The sequence below is a fragment of the Phacochoerus africanus genome, chromosome 3 (assembly GCF_016906955.1).
Source record: "Phacochoerus africanus isolate WHEZ1 chromosome 3, ROS_Pafr_v1, whole genome shotgun sequence".
Classification (NCBI taxonomy): Eukaryota; Metazoa; Chordata; class Mammalia; order Artiodactyla; family Suidae; genus Phacochoerus; species Phacochoerus africanus.
In genome coordinates, this window is record NC_062546.1 from 10,136,180 (window position 1) to 10,155,518 (window position 19,339).

Below are 19,339 nucleotides of genomic sequence, written 5' to 3' on the forward strand. Positions count from 1 at the left end.
ACGATGAAAGATTTCAAACTGTTCATCAGAAATGCCTTGTGGAGTTAAAACATGCATTTTATTTCACGTGTGCAAATTCTTCTCTTTGTGCTTGGTGATGTGGGGAGAGAAGGAGAGCAGTGATTTCTGATCCGGGGCCTGGGTTGCCGTGCCCTTCCGTGGGCGTATATCTTGGAGTGAGTCGAAGAAGCTAGGCAGTTACCATTTCCTTAGCTGGTCTCAGTTTCCCCTGCTTCTCCCCACGTAGACGTCTGACTATACTCTGATTCTAATGTAATAAACATGGAGCTAAATGCAAGCCGTTTACTCTTGGTGCTCAACTCTAGAAACGGCCATCAAGAGTCATCTTAATTATATGAGATTTTATTTTTGTGTTCCCTTCAGAATCTCCCTCCTGTGTCTTGGTCATTCCACTGGTACCCACTGGAAGTTTAAAGAATAAAAAAGCTTGCCACGCAGGGCTAAAGGTCCAGCTGCATTGGCTGGCATCAGTGTGTAGAGGATACAGTTGCCATGGTACCTCTTCTCCGTGCTGCTAGGCTGAGCCACTGGGATGATGACAGTGAAGGGGTGGGGGCGGCCAGGGGGCCTGGCAGAGAAGGAGCCTGGATGTAACAGACCTCTGTTCTTCTTAGACTCTGTGGAGAGGGACCAGTTCCTGGTCCCCTGCCCCCACCCCCAGTCTGTAGCAGGTTGATCCATCTGTGGCACTGCTGTGTATGTCCAGCATGCAGGTCATGCCACACAGGTCTCGTAATGCCAGCTGGTGTGTCCTCTGTTCCTCGGGACTTGTCCTGGGATTGCACGCTCCACCGTCAGAGCGGCGTCCAGTTGCTGTCAATGTTTTGGAAGCCTGCTCTCTGGGGTTCGCCGTTTATCTTGTCACGGGTGGGGTTAAAGGGGTCACAGTGTAGGTCCGACCCCAGCAGCACACTACTGCGGAGGGCTCCAGAGGACTTGGAGAAATATCCGACCACAGCAGCCTGGCTCGTTGGAGACCTGGCCAGCAGAATGGAGAGGATGGCACGGTCTGCGGGCAGTAGAGGGCGAGGAGGACTGCGGGGGAGCAGCCTAGGAAGCGGGCTCAGAGGTCCGGGGGCGTGTAGGTGGGGAGGTCTTCACGGGCTGGCTGGGGATTGAGGGGAGCGGAGAGCAGAAGCCTGGCTAAAGGGAGTGGCTGAGCTCAGCACCTGCTGGTCGTGCAGTGAGGACACAGCAGCACCAGATCTTCTCGTTTTCCAGGAGCCAGAAATCTCTGTTTTTTATATGGAAGCTCCTTTGTTTAAAAGTTGGCAACTAATTCAAAACCTTTACTGATCCCTGGCCTGGGAACTCCATATGCTGTGGGGCAGCCAGAAAAGAAAAAGAAAAGAAAGCAAAAAACTGTTTCGTGCACAGAGCGGACCAACCCAGTACAGCTCTCAGCATGGCTGAGGCGGGTTCCTGTCCCCTGGAGACAGTTGTGGTCTTGGGCACAGAGGCGTCGGGGGAAGGGGCATTTCCTACAGCTTTTGCAGGCCTTGAGACTGGCAGGTGCTGGATGGGGGCACTCCCCTTGGGGTCCCTATTATTAAGACCCTCTCGAACCCTGGATATTGGGCTTGAGTCGAGCACGTCCACCCTGGGATGAGGGCCATGGCCGTGCAGCCGCCCCTGCTTGGCCCAGGCTTGGCTCCCACCAGCTCCCATGGTCTGACCATCTGCCACAGGGCCGAGCCTGTGCTCGCCAGAGCCTGCCATCTGCCCAGGAGCAGGCGGGCACCCTCCCTGGCCTGCCATCTGCCCGGAGCCTCCCTGGAAGGGAGTCCCGTTATAGAAAGCACTGTGTGCATAGAGCTGGGGGGGCTCCGTGTCTCCCCCCAGGCCTCTTTGTCCTGCAGACACAGCCCCAGCACTTCATCCAGGGTTGGGCTCTTTTACCGACCCCGTTTACACTCGTGGCTTTTTTGGTCCCCCCCTCTGATGTGGTATCCGAGGGGAAGGGGCGAGAGAGGTTGCATTTTCTTTATCCAGCAGAGGCCAGCTTGTTTGGATTCCTGGGGTCTTTCCCGAGAGCGTGGCAGGGCTGCTCCCCTCTCATGTTTCAGGTTTCAGCTCAGAGACGGCGTCCCCGGCCGCCCAGGACAAACGGGTCGCCTCTCTGGCCTCTGACAGTGGCGCCCGCCATGCCCCATGCCTGCCAGCGTCTTGCTTTCCGTCTTGATTGTCCATCTGTCCCACTGTGTGGAGTGTTTTCTTGGCACACATACTCAACAGGGGAGACAAAAGGGAAATTTGTGATAGATACTGCCCCTTTCCCTCCAAAGCAGGCTATTCCAGTTTACACCCCAGCCAGCAGCCTGTGTGACGGAGTCCATTTCCGCAGCTCTTAGCTGACACCGAGTGTTCTCAGGTCTTTAATTAACAGGATGGAGATAAAAATGGTTTATCTGGCATTTCTTTGGTGTTTTCCTAGGTTAAGCATCTCTTCTCATGTTCATTGGCCATTTGTGTTTCTTCTATTAATTGTTTCTAAGGGTTGATGCCTCTCATTATGATTGGGGCAGGGGGGCGCAGAATGCAAGGGGAGTGGTGGGGAAGTTGGTGGGAAGGAATTGTCATCTGGACAGACAGCTCCCGAATGTTCTGGTTACACCTCTGGACACCTCAGGCCACTGTTCCCCCACCTCTCCTGCTGCAGAGGTGTCAGACCTCATAGGCCAGCACCGACCAGTACAGCTTGGAGCAGTAGTGGAAACGCTGGCTTCAAAGTCCCACCTGGCGGCCACTCTCACGCAACTCTTGCACCTGAAATGGGGCTGGTGAAAAAGGGAGGCTGTATTTTCTTTGAGTTTGGTTGAATTTAAATGTCAGGGGCCGCATGTGGCTGGGGGCTTTCATACACTCCGTGTGGACATGGGTCTTGCCAGGTCTTTGTGACGGGCTCACGGAGTGGGCACTGGGTGGAGGAAACCTTTCAGGCGGGTCTGACTCTTCCACGTGCGAGCCGGCCTGTACTCACGATTCCTGGGCGCGTGTTTTTCTCGTCCCAGGTACCGTTGTGGGTGTTGTTCTTTACACGGGGAGAGAGCTCCGGAGTGTCATGAACACCTCCAATCCTCGAAGTAAGGTGCGTACGTGGTCACAGAACCTTCTGACCTGATGTAGTTTGATGGTTGGTGTTGGGGGGCGAGGCCCTGGATTTAAAACCAAGAACACGTGACAGGATGATTTCATTTAGACAAACTTACTGCCTTTTCATGCACAGATATGCGCCTAGGTATCTATGTGACTAGACACTCACACACACGTGTAACACATCCGTGTGTGTTCTTCTGTTCAGGCAGCTCGCAGAGATGCTGTGGTCGGGTTCTAGATCACCACCACAGAGAGGCTATCACAGTAAAGCAAGTCACGAATTTTGGGTTTCCTAATATCATGTTTACATGATTCTGTCGTCTGGTAAGTGTGCAGTGAAAGCACAATGTCAAAAAAGCAATGTACATACTTAATTAAAAAATTCGTTGCTGCGGAAACGAATCTGACTAGGAACCATGAGATTGTGGGTTCGATCCCTGGCCTCGCTCAGTGGGTTAAGGATCCAGCATTGCCATGAGCTATGGTGGAGGTGGCAGACGCAGCTCACATCCTATGTTGCCTGTGGCTGTGGTGTAGGCCGACAGCTGTAGCTCCCATTGGACCCCTAGCCTGGGAACCTCCATATGCCATGGGTGGGGCCCTAAAAAAGCAAAACAACAACAACAAAAAACTTTATGGCCAAAATACACTAACTGTCATCTGGCAGCACGGGGTTGCCACACACCTGCAGCTGGTAAATGCAGTATCTGCAAAGTGCAGTGCAGTTAGCAGGGCTGCCGGAGAAGGAACACATAACACTGTAAAAGCGTCTATTTATTTATTGTCTTTTAGGGCTGCACCCACGGCATGTGGAGGTTCTCAGGCTAGGGGTCGAATCAGAGCTGCAGCTGCCGGCCTACGCCACAGCCACAGCAAGGCAGGATCTGTGCCACATCTGGGACCTACACCACAGCTCACGGCAACGCCAGATCCTTAACCCAGTGAGCAAGGCCAGGGATCGAACTTGCAACCTCATGGTTCCTAGTCTGATTCATTTCCACTGTGCCACGATGAGAACTCCTAAAAGCTTTTAAAGTGAGTTGTTAGTCCTTGCTGTTTGCCGTGTCTCGTGCGGTGTCCTCCATGTATATCCTATTGAATCCTCACTCCCCCCTCCCCACCCCTGCATGTGAGCATAGGTGCTCTTACAGCCTCAAGAAGTGGCCTGGAGAGGAGTTCCCATCATGGCCAGAGATTAACCAACCTGAGTAGGATCCATGAGGACTCGAGTTCAATACCTGACCTCGCTCGGTTATGGATCTGGTGTTGCTGTGAGCTGTGGTGTAGGTCACAGACGTGGCTCGAATCCTGTGTGTCTGTGGCCGGTGGCTGTAGTTCTGATTGGACCCCTAACCAGGGAACCTCTGTATGCCCCGGATGCAGCCCTAAAAAGACAAAAAGACAAAAAAAAAAAAAAGAAAAGAAAAGAAAAGAAGTGGCCTGGATGGAGTTCCCGTCATGGCTCAGTGGTTAACAAATCCGACTAGGAACCATGAGATTGCTCGTTCGATCCCTGGCCTTGCTCAGTGGGTTGAGGATCCGGTGTTGCCCTGAGCCGTGGTGCAGGTTGAAGACGCGGCTCGGATCTCGCATTGCTGTGGCTGTGGCCAGCAACTACAGCACCGATCGGGCCTTTGGCCTGGGAATCTCCATGTGCCATGGGTGCTGCCCTAGAAAAAGCAAAAAGACAAAAAAAAAAAAAAGAAGTGGCCTGGAGAAGTGCTTCCCTCTGGCCAAGTGGTGTAGACCTGGATTCAAACCCATGCCCAGCTCTGCAGGCTGCCTTTTGTCCCTTGTCCCCTGCCCCCGTTACTGCTCCTTTGACATCATGACCCCCGCTCTCAGCCCCACCCCTCCTCTGGAGTCTCAGGGTTGGAGTTTCGCGGAGTGAGTCCCGCCAGTCCCGTGAACAGATGCCAGTCAGTTCGGCCCTCGTTCCAGCCACCCTGACGACTGTCCTCACAGCTGCACGTGTCACCTGTTTGATGTTTTAGCCTTCTCCGGGGTCATGTTTCTGCAGAGTTAGGAGCTTCATGGGCTGGTTCCACTTTTGAAAAATACGCATTCGAATAAATATGTAACGATGAAAACAACACCGCTCATTAATGCGGCACCTAAAAATCAGGTGCCACCAGTGGTGTGTGCCCCGAATTTCCAGGCAGCACTGACTTGGCGTGTGGTGTGTCGCTCACAGCCCCTGTGTAGGACGGTAGAGACCCCGCCAGGCACAGCAGCACCTCCCAAGGAGGCAGTCAACTGCTTGTATGAGCCCCAGACTAGGCCTTAAGTCATTGAGAAAAAACTGAAATCAGAAACCTCTGCGGGCGTGCCCGTTGTGCTTAGCAGGTTCAGATCCCAACATAGTGTCCGTGAGGCTGCGGGTTTGATCTCTGGCCTCACTCAGTGGATTAAGGATCCAGCGTTGCTGCAGGCTTTGGTGTAGGTCGTAGATGTGGTCTGGATCTGGTGTGGCTGCGGCTGTGGTGCAGTCCAGCTGCTGCAGCTCCAATTTAATCCCTACCCTGGGAACTTACATATGCCATGGGTGTGGCTCTAAAAAGAGGGAAAAAAAAAATCACTGAGGTCCCTTGGATGTCTGGCAGCCTGTGGAGCCCACTGTCACACCCGGGGTGACCGTGGCTGCAGGACCAGTTCTCCAGGTGGGCTGTGGGTGGCACCAGCTCAGCACAGGTGTGCCTCGGCGCCTTGTCCCACAGATCGGCCTGTTTGACCTGGAAGTGAACTGCCTCACAAAGATCCTCTTCGGCGCTCTGGTGGTGGTGTCACTGGTCATGGTGGCCCTGCAGCACTTTGCCGGACGTTGGTACCTGCAGATCATCCGCTTCCTCCTCTTGTTTTCCAACATCATTCCTATCAGGTAAGCAGAAACGAGCTCGCGTGCAAGTGCTGTGGCATTTTCTCCTCTCTGCACATTCAAAGGTTGTGGTTTCGTGGTTTCGAGAAGGGGCTGGTCCTTCGTAGAGTGCTGACCGAGAACAGGCAGGGTCAGGGGTGTGGGCTGCGCTCTGTGGCTGGAGCACTGGATGGGCTCGTTCCTCCCTGGACCATCCGTCCTTGAATTACTCTCATCTCAAAAGGCCTTGTCCTGTCCAGTCTACACCACGCGTGCCACGTAGATTCATCTCGTCCGCCAGCTCTAAGAGGTTGGTGGTGGCTCTTGGCAGTGCTGTGTTGAGAAGGATTCTGAGCCTGAGTCTGGGCTCAGTGTGAGTGATTAGCAATATAGGCTTTGGTGGCACATGCCAGATGGTTGTTTCCCCACTTCATTTGAAGGCTGAAGAAATAGTTAAAAAAAATAGTACGAGTAGGAGATCATCATAGTAGGAAAAAAAAAAGAAGGTTCATAGTAGCAAAATAAAATAAAATAAAATAAAAATCACCTCTAATCTCACAACTAAGTGATAATTGCTGTTAATATTTTGGGATATATTTTTTCTAGACTGCTTTCCATTTTAGAAAAAGGAGATTTTTGCTCTGCATAACAATCCACTGCATACTTTTTTTCTAACAGAGGATGTGTTGCGAATATCTTTCTGCATCAGATATACTTCATCATTTATTGGAACTGCCCAAGTAGATATTCTTTGCCTAATAATTTATTTGTACCCATATTGTCGGATACTTGTTTCCTCCGCCGTGATGAACAATCAGTAAACAATGGTTAACATAAGCCGTGTCTTTTTCCCTCAGAACTTTATACTCTCTGTCTTACCCTTGATGTCGTGCTCTGTTTTTTGTTTTGTTCTTCTGTGTATTTATGTCATCCCACTTAGACTTTGTCTTTTTCCGAGGACAGAGATTGTGGTTTTGGTGCAAAAACATGACCAGCAGAAGGAAATGAACCCCCTCGCCATCATGCTCTGGATGGATGATGGTTTCAGAGAATAAATAAGTCTAGTTTATCGCCAGCAAAAAAGTGGTTGTGCCGCAGCATATGTCTTTATCGTCTTTACAGTTCTGTCTGCAACGTGACAGAAAATTTGTGTGTTGAATCTTCTTCAGGGCTAGCTAGTGAAATAGCAATTTGACCAGTTTATAGGATTACGAATGAGTTTGAAGATTTGTTTTTACTTTTTTGCAATAAGATATTTTATTTCATTACATTTCGTTTTTGTATTTTTAGGGCCCCACCTGCGGCACATGGAGGTTCCCAGGCTAGGGGTCTAATCGGAGCTGTGGCCACCGGCCTGCACCACAGCCACAGCAACGCGGGATCCGAGACGCATCTGCGACCCACACCACAGCTCCCGGCAACGCCGGATCCTGAACCCACTGAGCAAGGCCAGGGATGGAACCCGCATCCTCATTGATGCTAGTTGGGTTCTTTACTGCTGAGCCACGACGGGAATGCCAATAAGATATTTTAAAATGAGTGTAATACATAAAATAGAATATCCTTCAGCCTTAAAGAGGAAAGAAAATTGTGACACATGCTGCCACATGGATGAACCCTGAAAACATTACGCTAAGTGAAATAAGCCAGACACAGAAGAGCAAATCGTGTGTGATTGGACAACACGAAGGGTCTAGAACCGTGAGGTTCATCGAGACAGAGCCTGGAGTGGTGGTTGGAGCAGGGGACGTGGGAAATATTGTTGAATGGATGTGAGATTTCAGTGTGGAAAGACGACAAGGTTTTGGAGGGGAAGGTGCTGATGGTCCCTGAACTCTAGACTTAAAATGCCTTAAATGGTAAATTTTATGTTGCGTGTATTTTACCACAATTCAACAACAACAACAACAAAAGGATAAAGTATCAACATATATAAGCTCAGAGGACTAGTCATTTTTCTTTTTTTTACAAAGTAAAGTTAAACCAGCCACCTTTTCAGCAGTTGAGAAGTATTTTAAATTTTCGTATTTTAAAAAATTCAGTAATTTTTATGTTTTTGCTTTTTTAGAGCCACACCTGGGGTTTATGGAGGTTCCCAGGCCAGGGGTCGAATTGGAGCTGTAGCTGCCGGCCTCTGCCACAGCCGCAGCAGCTCGGGATCCAGACCACCAGGTCTCATCTGTGATCGACTCCACAGCTCTCGGCAACGCCAGATCCCTCACCCACGGAGCGAGGCCAGGGATTGAACCCACAACCTCATGGTTCCTAGTTGGACTTGTTTCCGCTGCGCCACAATGGGAACTCCTAAATTGCCCTATTTTATTTTGGGCCATGACGGAATAGCTTCGCGGAAACTTGAGCGTGGTGACCGACATCTCGTGTCCTCTGTGGCTTGAGTCCCAGCGGCCGCGGCCGGCCCGCTTCGCAGGGAGCAGCCCCAGGTGTTAGGGCACAAATGACGTGTATTTAGAGTCCTTGCTGTTGACGAAAAAGAGAGATCCGGGGGTCTCAGGTCTGTCCTGTGAAGCCGTGTGCTCTGCTTTTCTGACCAGCCTGCGTGTGAACCTGGACATGGGCAAGATCGTGTACAGCTGGGTGATCCGCCGGGATTCCAAGATCCCCGGCACCGTGGTGCGCTCCAGCACGATTCCGGAGCAGCTGGGGCGGATCTCCTACCTACTCACGGATAAGACCGGTGAGTTTCCGGGGCCTTCACGGGGATTCAGGGTCAGAGAGGGTGCTTGGTATCTCTTTCTGGAGACAGGAGAGATGCATGCGGTTGCTCTTTGGTGGTTTTTTTTTTTTTGTCTTTCTAGGGTCACACCAGCAGCATAAGGAGGTCTCCAGGTTAGGGATTGAATTGGAGCTATAGCCGCCGCTGCCGCCGGCCTACACCACAGCCACAGCCACGCCAGATCTGAGCCTCGTCTGCAACGTTACATCCGGCGACACTGGATGTAACCCATCGAACTCAATGGGTTCGATCCGTAACCCATTGAGTGAGGCCAGGGATCGAACCTGCGTCCTCGTGGAAACTAGTCAGATTTGTTTCCACCGAGCCAGGACGGGAACTCCCGTTCTTCATTTTTCGATGAAGATTGACGGATGATGTTTGGTGATGATGACAGTAGCAGCGAAGCCGTACTTAGTGCTAATTATGTGCAAAAGCACTGTCCTGGGTATTGATATATAGTCACATACTTACTCCAACCCCTGACATTGTGAGTTAGGACTTGTTAAGTCACTTACAGGTTAGGTGGTTAAGTTACTTGTCAGAAGCACATGGTGGCAGAAGCAGGCTTTGAACTCAGTCTGGCTTCAAGTCCTGACCTCATAACCACATCTCAAAATGCTGTCCCGCAGTTTAACGTTGCCAAGTTATGAGGTTGTCATACTGGTTGTTGAGAGCAAGTGGGGAGACCTGGGTTTAAGCTTCATCTCTACCACTAGTGACCATGTGACAAAAGGGAATCTATTGCAAAGATCTGGGAAATCAGAGGAACACTAGGTTTCAGGAAGCAGAGCAGCCAGGAAAGTTCTGGCTGTGTCAGCATCAGGAACCCAGGATAGTTTTGTGACTGGACCTTACTCATCCTTGGATATGTCTGCTCAAGGTTTAGATTCTTTCAAGACAGACTCTGATTGGCCTCATGTATGTCACGTGGCACCCTCTTGGCCAATGGAATGAGTCAGGCACCCTGATCGACACTCTCTGGACCATCCCAGGGAACGAGGGTGATAATTTCCCCTGGAACCCTGGGCTTCTATTTTCAGAAGAAATTCTGGGATTCCTGGCTGACAAAATATCACAGATGTGTAATTTGGCGGGAGCAATATGGAAATTAGCGTGTGATGTATAGTAAACTCTCACAAAACAAAACAAAACACTGTCATTACTATTGATAATAATAAGAGCTCCAGGATGTAGGCACAGTTACTCATTTGTCTTGTGTTTTAGGAACACTGACCCAGAATGAGATGGTTTTCAAGCGGCTCCATCTGGGCACCGTGGCCTATGGACTCGACTCAATGGATGAAGTTCAAAGCCACATTTTTAGTATTTACACCCAGGTAAAGCCTTTGCTTTTGATACCCCAAAACGATTGTTTTACATTTATTAACACCATGTTGAGAAGAATTTGTAATACCATGCGATTCACCCATTGAAAGTATACAATTCAGGGAGTTCCTGTCATGGCGCAGCAGAAATCTATCCAACGAGGAACCATGAGGTGGTGGGTTCGATCCCTGGCCTTGCTCAGTGGGTTAGGGATCCGGCGTTGCCATGAGCTGTGGTGTAGGTCGCAGACGTGGCTCGGATTTGGCATTGCTGTGGCTCTGGTGTAGGCTGGCAGCAACAGCTCCAATTAGACCCCTAGCCTGGGAACCTCCGTATGCCGTGGGTGCGGCCCTAAAAGGACAAAAAAAAAAAAAGTATACAATTCAGTGTTTTGGGGTGTATTTACAGTTATGTAACCACCACCACAGTCTGTTTTATTTTCATCACCCCCAAAAGAAACCCCATCCCCATGAGCAGCCCTTCCTCCTCGCCACCCCCGTTTCCTTCCAAATCCCTGGCGTCCCCTCATTCTTCACATTTTGAATAAACCTGCCGTTGAGGCTTTTCCCCATCTGCCTCATCCCCAGGGCTAATCTGCCGAAACACTAAGGATGTTGAGGAAAACACAAGAACAAGTTCTTTGCCAGTAACTGGTGCCAGAAAGAGCTTCGAGAGCCTAATGGTTGCTTTTGCTTTAAGTTTACTAACAGCTTGTTTTTTCCCTTTTCCCTGGTTATGAGCCAAAGCAGCTGTAGTTAATGGGCTGCTTGTGAAACAGTCATCAGCTCGGCAGCTCTAGGTCCTGTCTCTTTTCCACTCGACGGTCTTGTGGAAGATGATGAAAAAATCACAGGGACTCAATTGGTCCCGGAGGAAAAGCCACAGGCAGCCCTGGTTCCTTCCCTTCCCTTGACCCGTCTTCCTCTGCGAGGTGACGTGGGGTCCAGGGTGGGCCCTGAGTGTCACCCTCTGGGTGGTCTCTTCTTTGCCAGCTTCCTTGCCCTGCTGGTGGCTCCTGTGTGTGTCCGTCCTGCCTGGAATCCACCTGCACGCTCGGCACCGCTGCTTGTGGGTGACGAGGCTGGTGTCCCCCACCCCTGCTTTCTTCCTGCACCCCCTCTGCCCGCTCCTCCGGGATGCTCCTGTCTTAGGCCCACTCCTGGTTACCCTGCTAGCTCCATCCAAGGGTGTGGCACGTGCCCCTGCTCCCTGCCCCGTCACCGCCAGCCCTCAGTCACCGCCTCGCTCCCCCAGGTCACCTACTTGGCCTGTGTTGTCACTCCCTCTCGCTCGCCGGGCAGGAACCACACGGTCCCTTGCCTGGCTGTCTGCACGGGCCCCCCTCTGTGGGTTCTCTGCTTCCTTGTAGTGGGAGCTGCCTCTCGGGGTTTGAGGCTTCCTGTGTCTTGGGATATTTTTCCCTTTGAACCATCAGTCCTTGTGCCTCTGGGCTCCTGCAGGGTCACCGCGTGAATTGTCATTCGCTGAGTCCCTCCTCCCTCTCAGCCCCTCCCTCTCAGGCGCCCCCTCTCAGGTGCTGATGGTTAATGAGACAGCTTCATAGACCGCACGGTGTGAACCCCGGGCGGAGGCACACCCTTGCCCATCCCGGGGGGATTTTTAAGAGCTTGTGGTATTTACAGAAGCCAGACTCTCCCAGAATATTTGTATAGTTCAGCTTTTGTGGTCTGATCTTCGTCTAGCACAGATAACGCTCTTCATAAAGTGTTAAAAGTCAAAAAACAACCTTTCTGACTGGGGACTCTAGCTCATCACGCTTCCTTAGTGGAAGCTCATAAATTGATTTGCCCATCCTGACCTCGGGTTTTAAACAGCTGAGTGTGGTATGTGGGGGGTGTGTGCACACCAGCCGCCCCAGTGAGGCCGTGTGTATCCTTCTGACATGTAAAAACCCTGCAGTAGCTACGTGACAAGTATGAAGCCTTCCCTGTGGGTTTTTTGTTTGTTTGTTTGTTTTTTCCTGTAGTTTTTGTCTACCCGTTGGCATATGGAGCTCCTGGGCCAGGGATCAGATTGGAGCCACAGTCATGTTCTAAGCCCCGGGGCTGGGGAGCAAATCCACATCCACTGGCTCCCAGGACGCCGCCAATCTTGTTGCACCACAGCGGGAGCTCCTCCCCCGTGTTTTTGAACAACTTTATTGAGGTATAATATACACTGTAAAATTCAGCCATGTGAAATGTGCTATTCATTGATTTTTTTTTTTTTTGGAAACTTAGAGAGTTGTGGAAGCACCACCACTGTCCACTCTCTGCACCAACCACCCCGAAATGATTCTCCTGAGGTTGTTACAGTCGCTCATCCGACCTTTAGCGTTTAATGGTAGGATTTTGTAACAGTGTTTCCTAAAGTAGAATATTTGGAACTCCTGGATCAGATCACTGTGGGACAGAGGCAGAATCTCTAGGAGTAGTGCCTGGACCTACAGTTGTAACAGGTAAACCAGGAGATTCCAAAGTAGAGCAGCGTTTGAGAATAGCTACCGCGATCTGAGATTTTTCAGACCATCACTCCTCTAAGTGTGTGGACTCCAGAACAGAGCTTTCTGGGTGCCTGGTGGGGTGCAGAGGGGTGCAGACTAGAGTGTCCACATTTCGTTTTCATCTTCCAAATGAAAGCAAAATTTAACGCTTACTGCTAGCACTCAGAGTGAGCCCGGGACCCTCACTCTGTAGAGCGGACAAATCTTTGTCAGCTCTGGTCCTCGGGGTGTCCCGCGGAAGGGGTCAAAATTCCACGATTGTTTGTCTTCAGAACGTTGAAATACAGATTGTGTTTTATGATTGTCCACGTGACTGGTTTTAGGGATGTTATTTAACTAACCTCATAAAGAGGGCAGGTGGCTTTACAAGGTCCCCGCAGGGAAGCTCCAGCTTATTAAATAAGTACCAGCCCAAGGAACCCACAAGAAAATGGCCAACACATTATGAGATAAATGCATGACAGGCTACGGAGATTTGATGATTTTTTTCTTTGACTTATTTATGTGTTGGCACCCTGAAAACATTGAGAGATGATTCACAACCCATGAGTTTTACCTTTTAAGGTGTACAGTTCAGCATTTCTTAGTAGATGCTCTATACTGCTCAGATCCTCACGACTCTCTAATTTCAGAATATTTTCGTCACCCCCAAAAGGAACCGCCATCTCTTAGATTCCTCACCTCTACCCCAGCCCCTGGCAACTACCTGTCTACCTTTTTTTTGTTTGTTTGTTTTTGCTTTTTTGTCTTTTTTTTAGGGCTGCACCCACAGCATATGGAGGTTCCTAGGCTAGGGGTCTAATTGGAGCTGTTGCTACCAGCCTACAGCACCGCCAGATCTGAGCCGCATCTGTGACCTACACCACAGCTCACATTAACGCCGGATCCTTAACCCACTGAGTGAGGCCAGGGATTGAACCTGCAACCTCATGGTTCCTAGTCGGATTCGTTAACCACTGTGCCACAACAGGAACTCCAGTGCACTATTTATACACTTTAAATATACATATGTGGAAGGTACTTAAATTTTTTCGCAACATGTTCAAAATATTTTGAGACACTTAGTCTGTGTTACCTGAGGTGTATAGTCATGTGTTTTATGTCTGTTACTTGTTATGGAAAGTGGGGCCTTGGGATGTTCTCCTGCAGGGAAGACCATGACCAGGGCTGTCGAGTGCTCTTCTAGGTTGTTTTGTTCCTGTACCTTCCTATTTTCCAAAAAGAGCCAGTTGATATTATTTCACTTATGTTGCTCTGTGAACTGTGATTTTTTTCACTTCATATTTTTCTCTCATATTGTTTTAGGGTTTGTTAGAGTTGGAATCTACTGAGCATTTTTTTCTTCTTCTTTTTAATGTTGGTGAAAGTGTGCATTTGTGGCGTACATCCCCGCAAAAAGACGTATCCACACAGGTTACATTCAGTTTGTCAGTATGTACTGCAGCCCAGACAGTGTGCTTCTTGCTTTCTGCATCCCTAGGAATTAGAGAGCAGGTTATGTGTTTTTTTGTTTTTTTTGTTTTGTTTTGTTTTGTTTTTGTTTTTTTGAGGAAGAATTTTTTTGTCTGTGTGTTTGTCTCTGGGACATAGAGCTTACTTTATTTTTTCTCTTTTAAAAAATTCTAATACTTTCTTAGGATATATGTTTTGCTGTTTGTGCAGGGAAAAAATAATATGGATAAGTGCAAAGAAAAAACTTTGAAATCACCTGTATTCACAGCACTCAGAGATAACCAGTGTTAACAACTAGGTGTATAAAATGCCAAGCTATTTCTCTGCCTTTGTGTGTCTGCGGAGATGGGTACTTTGTTTCTCTCTCTCTCTCGTTTCATTTTCTTTTCAACAAGTCACCATATTTTCTTTTTAAATGGAGTTGAGCATCAAAATCATGTGTAAAGTTTAAAAATATGTGTAGGGAGTTCCTATCCTGGCTCAGCAGAAACGAACCTGATGAGCATCCATGAGGATGCAGTTTGATCCCTGGCCTCGCTCAGTGGGTTAAGGATCCGGCGTTAATGTGAGCTGTGGTGTAGGTCACAGACACGGCTCGGCTCTGGTGTTGCTGTGGCTGTGGTGTAGGCCCACGGCTTACAGCTCCCATTGGACTCCTAGCCTGGGAACCTCCATATGCTGTGGGTGTGGCCCTAAAAAGACAAAAACAAACAAATAAACAAAAACTCAACATGCAAAAAAATCCAAATCCTAAATTGACGGGATCCATTTTAGCACACAGTTTGACCTTACTGTCCTGACCTTGGTTTTTATGGTGGCAGTGGCTTTATATGTGGCTCAGGATGTCCCTCATTCTTTGTCACAGGGGGCCGCCCGGTGCACTGTGGGATATTCAGCAGCATCCTTGCCCTCTCCCATCTCGATGCCTGGACCGCACTCCTCCCCCGCTTGGGACAACCCACAATATCTTCAGACACGGCTCGGGGCAGAATCTCCCAAGTTGAGAACCCTTGTGTTATATGTGGTTCAATTTCAACAAATTGAAATGTGTGGCCTTTGCCATGCCGCTAGACGCCTGCTATTAAATAGTAAACATTGTATTGAGGCAGTCACTTAATCAGCCTGTAAGTCAGTTCATTCATTTGCAGGTAGCAGCTCTGAGCGTGTCTCTGTGGGGGTGGCCCTTTGAGGTTAATGGGTTATCACCTCTGAGCTCTATTTGGGGAGAAAAGGGGGCCTGTCGAAACAAGAACGCCTTCTCTTCAATAATATATTTTTACCAACTGCAACCCATCCGCGCTGTGCATTAATACTGTGGATGTCCATAAGGGGCGATGTTTTCACTGCTTTTAGAAAGAAAACTGACGATCGTGGTGACTCCGCAGATAACTTTTGTGTTACTCCTTCCTGAAACACAGGCAGGAGTTCTCCCTGGGAGATGCCCCTGCCATGGTTCTTAGTGAGAAAGGGAGACCTCTTTTCCCGTTGAGTCCCTGAGTCTGGTTTCTTGGCTGGGGGGCCCTAGGATGATGGAAGCGTTATACGGCGCGAGGTCCCCACCCAAAGGCCCCAGTCCGTGCACACGTGGAGCCCTCGATTCCTCATCCAGCTCGTGACTCGCGAGGAGCTGTTTTGGAGCCGTCTTGCCCTCCTCCCTAAGAGGACCCGTGCCTTCTCCCTCAGGGCAAAAAGAGTCGCACCCTGCCTCTGTGGCTACCACATCTGTTTTTATTTTCCCCTGGTATTTTTTAAGTAGGAAGAAATGTGTGTAGGTTAAAGGGCCTATGGGGAGGAGGCTGGAGATAAACACTGTACAATGTGAAACTCTTCCATATGGGGAATGTGGGGATGTCTGAAGACTGGACCTCATAGGACCACTAGCCGAGCCCTGGGAATTCCTAGAGCCTTAACGACTACATCGTTGTAGGCGGATTACCATTTGGTGTGTGTGTGAGCCTTTTATTTGCAGGTTAAAGGAGAATTGCAGAATCAGTGCTTGTGACCCCCCCCTTCCCTGAAACGTCTTCGCAGGAAAAAGGGGAGAGGATTAGCATCAATTTCAGAGAGCGATCAATGAACGCAGAGACCGTCAACCCGTCACCTGCGATGCTGGGCTGGGGTCATGGCCCTCATCGTCTCGTTTCTTGTCCAGTGGTCCCCTGATCTGAGCGTGAGGTCTTTGCAAAAATCCGGACTGTTTCTCTTTCTGCCTTGCCCTGACGTGGTTCCACCTGGAATGCAAACCCCCAACGTTCTGCCTTCTCCCACAGTTGAAGTGTTAGCGGGAGTATTTGGCGTCTGTGGACACAATCAGATTGCTTATAAACGGGAGGTTCGTGAGAGACGCGCTTCACTCAGCCTTTCGCTCAAGCCCACTGTTCCTAAAACTTGCCAGCCAGAGCAATTACTTTGTCAAAGGTCTTGTTATTGCTCCTGATGGTAAATAATAATTTGGTCCAGGTGCTGAGGAATGTGGGCGAAAAAATGAAGACACGCGTCCATGGCCACAACATAAATTACAGAACTCGGAAAAACGTTCTTGATTTAGTCTCTCCAGGAGAGGGAACCTTTCTGTAAATCTTCTTCCTCGTTATAATCTTAGTTAAATTCTTTATAATTAAAAGCACTTGGCAAATAATGATTCATTTAAACTGTAGTTCTGATATATTACTCTAATTATTGTTACCATGCAGTGCCCTTTGGCCTGGAAGTGAAACTCGTGTCCTTTTGACACCAGAGGTTAACAGAGCAGGAAGCCAGAGCAATGTGTGTGCCCGTATGACCAGAATAATTTAGTAATTGTCTAATTACCTGAGGAGTCTAATGCCACTGCTAAAAATAGTATTAAAAAATGAAATGAAAGTCCTTTTCTTGTTTCTCATAACCCATCTGTTCTCTATTTTGGGCACCCATGTGTTCATGGGTATAAAACTCGATCCATTCTCAAAGATCCAATTGCTTCTCCTCGGTGGGATGAAACATGTTTTTAATGGAACATAGCATTCTGTCAGTCTGCCAACATCTCTAGCTTCCGAGACTCAGTTAGGGAGGCAGGAAGACTATTGCAGCTCCTTTGTCCCAAACTGTGATTTAAAATCTGGAACGGATGTTGGTCAATTTGATATTTATTTCTGCTTGGAGATGGAAAAAAAATTTGTGTCAAGCGAGGACTTTTCACCATCATCTCAGGAAGATTAAGTGGTGCATCTGTTCAGCGAATGTCTGTTGCGAGTATTTACTGCCCTAGGTACTAGAATTCAGTGGACAAGCTATCTGTTTTCATGGTGTACCAAAAACTATCAGGTAAGCAAGCCAGCCAGGAGAGACAATAAGACATATGGTAACAGGGAAGCATGGCTTCCGGTGGGGAGGGCACGTGGGGCCGCGTGGATTAGGGGGCTCGGGGAAGGTGTCTTGGAGGAGGCAACATTTGAATTAAGGTCTGAGTCATAAGGTGGAGTGAGCTAGGTCTGCAAGGATCTGGGGAACTGCGTTCTAGGCAATGGGCAACGCAAGTTGAGGCTAATCGCCTGGATCTCTTAGGGGATCTGAATTTTATTGAACCCTAAGCTGTAGACTATTAACAAGTGGTCTCTTTCCAGTGGTCTTAATTTTTTTACAATGACATTTTAAGGCAATAGAACCCTTTCTTTCAAAGCAAGGCCTTCCTAGTGCCTGACGTGTAGCACGGGTGGGAATGGGGTGGCTTTTCCTCCACGTTTGCTGGTGCTGCGTTTCTCAGTTTCCCCTGTTCGGTCCATGGGCTGAACACCACTCCTTAGCCCACTCCTCTCGTTTATAGGAAACTGAGGCCCAGAGGGCAGATGGGACTTATTCAAGGTCCCACAGCTGTTCACACCCCATCCACGAATAAAACTCAGATTTCTCAACCCTTAAAACCATTTCTTACCCATTAGGAGGTCAAGCCATGTGTTGAAAGGTATGAATGGAGGGCTGGATAAGCACCGGAACTGCTCCTGAGACAGGAGTTAGGTCTAGTCCATGTGGAAGGCAAGGCTTGAGCACTTTTAAATTTACTCATTAAAAGCCACCCTAAGTGGAGTTCTCAGTACCTTTTGTGGTGTGTTCATCCAGCCAGGCTTCCTTCTGGTGATTACCGGTATTTTCCCTGGACTGGCCCTGGGTTGCTTGTCACCTTCTAGACCCCCATTGACCCTGTTGTCTTCAGTTTTAACCCAAGAGGAATGTTCATTTAAAACAGTGGTGCTAAATAGGGGATGATTTTGGTTTCCATGGGGCATTTGGCAACATCTGAAGGGTTGCTTCTGTTATACCTGGAGATGGAATAGATGGAGTAGATGGCACGGAGTAGATGGCATCCAGTAGATGGAGTAGAAGGAGTAGGTGGAGTAGAAGGAGCAGATGGAGAGGGTGGAGTAGATGGAGAGGGTGGAGTAGGTGGCATCCAGCAGATGGAGGCCCGAGAAGCTGCTAACCATCCTGCTGTTCACAGGCGCCCCCGATGTCAGCGGTGCTGAGGTCCAGGAGCCCTGGTCTGAAGCCCCAGCATCTCTTGGAGTGCCCTGGGGCCCCCAACACCACTGAAAGGCAGACAGGTTCACACGGTCCCAGCTAGAATCACCCACACTCACCAAATTGTCATTTTTTCCCTCTATTTATTTTGCACTTGTTTTTTGGTCCAGGTGCTAATGATTGGATCCCTGAGGATTATACGCACATGGGCAGGGTCTCTGTGGGCATCGCTGAGAGTGACAAGCGTCAGGGCAGCAGAAAGAAGGGCGTCTGCATGGTGGTTCTTCCTCCCTTTCCAGGTCCTTCTGTGCCTCTGGTCATCCTTCTCCTCCACTTCTTCTTCCCGCAGCAGTCCCAGGACCCGCCGGCTCAGAAGGGCCCAGCGCTCACCACCAAAGTACGGAGGACCATGAGCAGCCGTGTGCACGAAGCCGTCAAAGCCATCGCGCTCTGCCACAACGTGACCCCCGTGTACGAGTCCAACGGCGTGACTGACCAGGCTGAGGCCGAGAAGCAGTACGAGGACTCCTGCCGCGTGTACCAGGCGTCCAGCCCGGACGAGGTAAGCCTAGGGCACACAGGGGCCCCCTTGCCCGTTCTCCACCTGATCCTGAGGGGGAACCTGGCAGGGCAGTCGGAGCCGGGATGAGGCTGGGCTGCCGGGGAAGCACGCTTTCAAGTGCCTGCGGGGCTTGATCTTCCTCTGGAGGATGTAGAGCTTGGATCTGAGATACATCCTGAATTAGGAGAGAGCAGGAGATCTCGCTTGTGGTTTAAACAGCCAGGGTGTAAGGGGCACGGGTCCTGGTAAAACCACATGCCTAGACTGTAAGTCCTCCATTTACTGGATACAAGTTCA

At 49.6% G+C, this 19,339-nt stretch overlaps 1 protein-coding gene across 2 annotated transcripts in view; it reads left to right on the forward strand.

The window, feature by feature from the left end:
- The window catches only part of ATP9A (ATPase phospholipid transporting 9A (putative)), a 143,148-nt gene that overhangs the window by 72,396 nt on the left and 51,413 nt on the right, over positions 1–19,339 (forward strand). For both annotated transcript variants that reach the window (XM_047770852.1, XM_047770853.1), the window contains exons 10-14: positions 3,033–3,109; positions 5,835–5,995; positions 8,524–8,666; positions 9,930–10,042; positions 18,830–19,042. In XM_047770852.1, the coding sequence (XP_047626808.1) occupies positions 3,033–3,109; positions 5,835–5,995; positions 8,524–8,666; positions 9,930–10,042; positions 18,830–19,042 (707 nt within the window). The remainder of the gene's footprint in view (positions 1–3,032; positions 3,110–5,834; positions 5,996–8,523; positions 8,667–9,929; positions 10,043–18,829; positions 19,043–19,339) is intronic.